This window comes from Betta splendens, chromosome 22 (assembly GCF_900634795.4).
Source record: "Betta splendens chromosome 22, fBetSpl5.4, whole genome shotgun sequence".
NCBI lineage: Eukaryota > Metazoa > Chordata > Actinopteri > Anabantiformes > Osphronemidae > Betta > Betta splendens.
The window spans coordinates 6,880,322-6,882,843 of NC_040900.2; the positions used below are offsets into that span (position 1 = coordinate 6,880,322).

The following is a 2,522-nucleotide window of genomic DNA, read 5'->3' on the forward strand; positions in this document are numbered from 1 at the left end:
GAGAACCCAATAACATGACTTGTATGTAAAATAAGTAATGTATTCAACATGAGATGTAAAAAAAAAAAACAGGATACAGAACAGCTGGTCACAAACAAAACACAACCCAATGACGACGTGACTACACATTAACACAGACAACCCTCAGACAGACAAGCAGCAGCATGAGCTCAACATGAGCAACGCAGTCCCCTACAAACTTAAACACCGCTCTGTGACCTGTTCACCTTTCACAGCATCTTTCAATCGATCCCTGTTCTTCCTCCTGTCAGGGCCTCTGTCATTCTGCCTTTTTGCTGAATGGATAATGGACAATATATCTGAACATGTTCTACCGTTTCCTCTACTCAACACTCACAACTCCCCGTTTCCCTAATATTCTTTTAATACTGATACTAATTTAACACTAATCACATCATCCCTTTTCCTATTCCCACTACACGCTCTCAGAATCAGATCAGAAACGCTTCATTGCCAGGTCCTGTAGAGTGCACTTTACGGAACGAGGAATTTGACTTGGTGTTGACAGGTGGTGCATTTCAGTATTAGAAAGGTACAGGCAGTACAAAATACATCATGACATGGTACAAATAACTAGAATAGTGCAGTTAGGGATATTCTTTGTTATAACAATATCTTCATTTCTTTTGTTCCAGTCTCCTTCTCAAATCTCTTTAAATCTTATGAACTATACTTTTTATTTCTGCCTTAATGTACTTCATGTTTTTCTCCATCTCTGCTTCCCTGCTGCTCTTTTGCCTGCTTGTCTGCACTTCCATTAACCTCGACCCCTACATGCGCTGGAACCCAGATAAACTGCAGCACCACCCCTACCTTCCTTATCCTGTACAGAGTGCTTATAATTTCTAGCACCACATCTTATCTGGAGCTTTCTTCAATGTGTCTTATGCTCATTAGTGATCTACTGGAATCAGACCCTATTAAAACTTTTCTCTTCTAAAACTGTTTTTCCATTTACCTCTACTAATTGCACTGCAAATAAAATAGCCAGTAATTCCCCTGTGAAAACTGACAGCCCATCACTGATTCTCCTACTCACCCCCACCTTCACCTCTACTGTTCTAGATGCATCTGTATATACTTTTACATGATCCTTATACTTTAACCAAGTGTAATGTTCTACTTTGTGTACTTCATTCCTTTCTTCAACAGCTCCCAGTCTACTTCTGCCTCCTCTGCTACTGAGCTTGTTATAGTTGGACTCATCTCCTCATCACCAACGCCTAATCTGCTGACTAGATCTTCTTAAACATAATATTAATCCAGCACAGAGCTGCTGCTCCTCATGTGAGGCCTGTTGTTAACTAAGCACCTCCTGAATAATCTACACAAACTAACTCTACGTTTTCTATTGTGCACATGTTGGTGAAGAGATGAGCTGCTGCTGCTTCTGCTCTTTCAGTTTCACTGTAACAGGTGTGTGTTCGTCTTCCTGGGTGGAGTTTGCATGATTGTGACGCTTCACTGCTCCTCAGAGTTTAAACTCTGCTGTCAAGGCCTGATTGAACACTTTCCACTGAGTCACACTGAAATCTGTGTCAGGATGAAGTCTCCAGTGTCTCTGCTGGTGATCGTGGCTTTTCTGAGTCAGGGTGAGGCGTTTGGAAAGAAGCTCAACCAGTCTGAGCTTTTCTTAGTCGTCATTAAATGAGCCGTTATTGCTGCTGTGTGTTTTAACATGACCCACTGTTCTAGACGCTGTTCAACGTGTCCTCATTTATTTCTGATTTCAGATTGTTCTGCCAATAATTTTCTGACTCAGCCTGACAAAGTCAAGGCTGTGAGTCTTGGTGGGACTGTGACCATCAGCGCCACAGGGAGTTCAAACATTGATGATGATCTCAGCTGGTACCTTCAGAAGCCTGGACGGAACCCACAGCTTCTAATATACAGAGCATCAACTCTGAACTCAGGAACTGCGTCCAGATTCAGCGGCAGTAGATCTGGTTCTAGCTACGCTCTGACCATCACTGGTGTTCAGGCTGAAGATATGGGAGATTATTACTGTCTGGGAGCTCATGGTGGTGGAGTGTTCACACAGTGATTTAGCGCCGTACAAAAACCTCCTCAGTCAGAGACACTGAGCTGTTACAGCAGGAACCAACTGCAGCTGCTGAAGAGGAACAAACTCTGACACAGACACTGAACTCAGAGCTGAAACTAAACTCACCAAACACTCACTGCATGTACAGTAATACATCTGTTAGTTTTTCTCAATTGCTGAAATATTATAATCAGGCCTTTAGGCCAAATTTTCAAAACCATAACTCCATTTTCAAAGCAGCACTCTTCCCTGCTTAAGTGGAGACTTGCATGAGTCAAATCCCGTGAACTCTTTTTGCAAAACTCCTGTTATGATCCGTGGGTTGGTTCTAACTAACCTCAAAAAACACTCACTTTATGTCACACTGATACATAAACATCTGTGCATGAGATTTTATAAAATAAAGATTTTATTAAAAGCTGTCAAAAAAATTTATTCATTAAACACGACCAGCAGA

The 2,522-nt window shown here is 41.7% G+C and overlaps 1 protein-coding gene across 1 annotated transcript in view; it reads left to right on the forward strand.

Moving 5' to 3' along the window:
- LOC114848749 (immunoglobulin lambda-1 light chain-like) overlaps positions 1 to 2,522 on the forward strand; it is a 72,611-nt gene that overhangs the window by 7,905 nt on the left and 62,184 nt on the right. The window contains exons 5-6 of the mRNA XM_055505718.1: positions 1,424 to 1,613; positions 1,755 to 2,052. Of these exons, the coding sequence (XP_055361693.1) occupies positions 1,424 to 1,613; positions 1,755 to 2,052 (488 nt within the window). The remainder of the gene's footprint in view (positions 1 to 1,423; positions 1,614 to 1,754; positions 2,053 to 2,522) is intronic.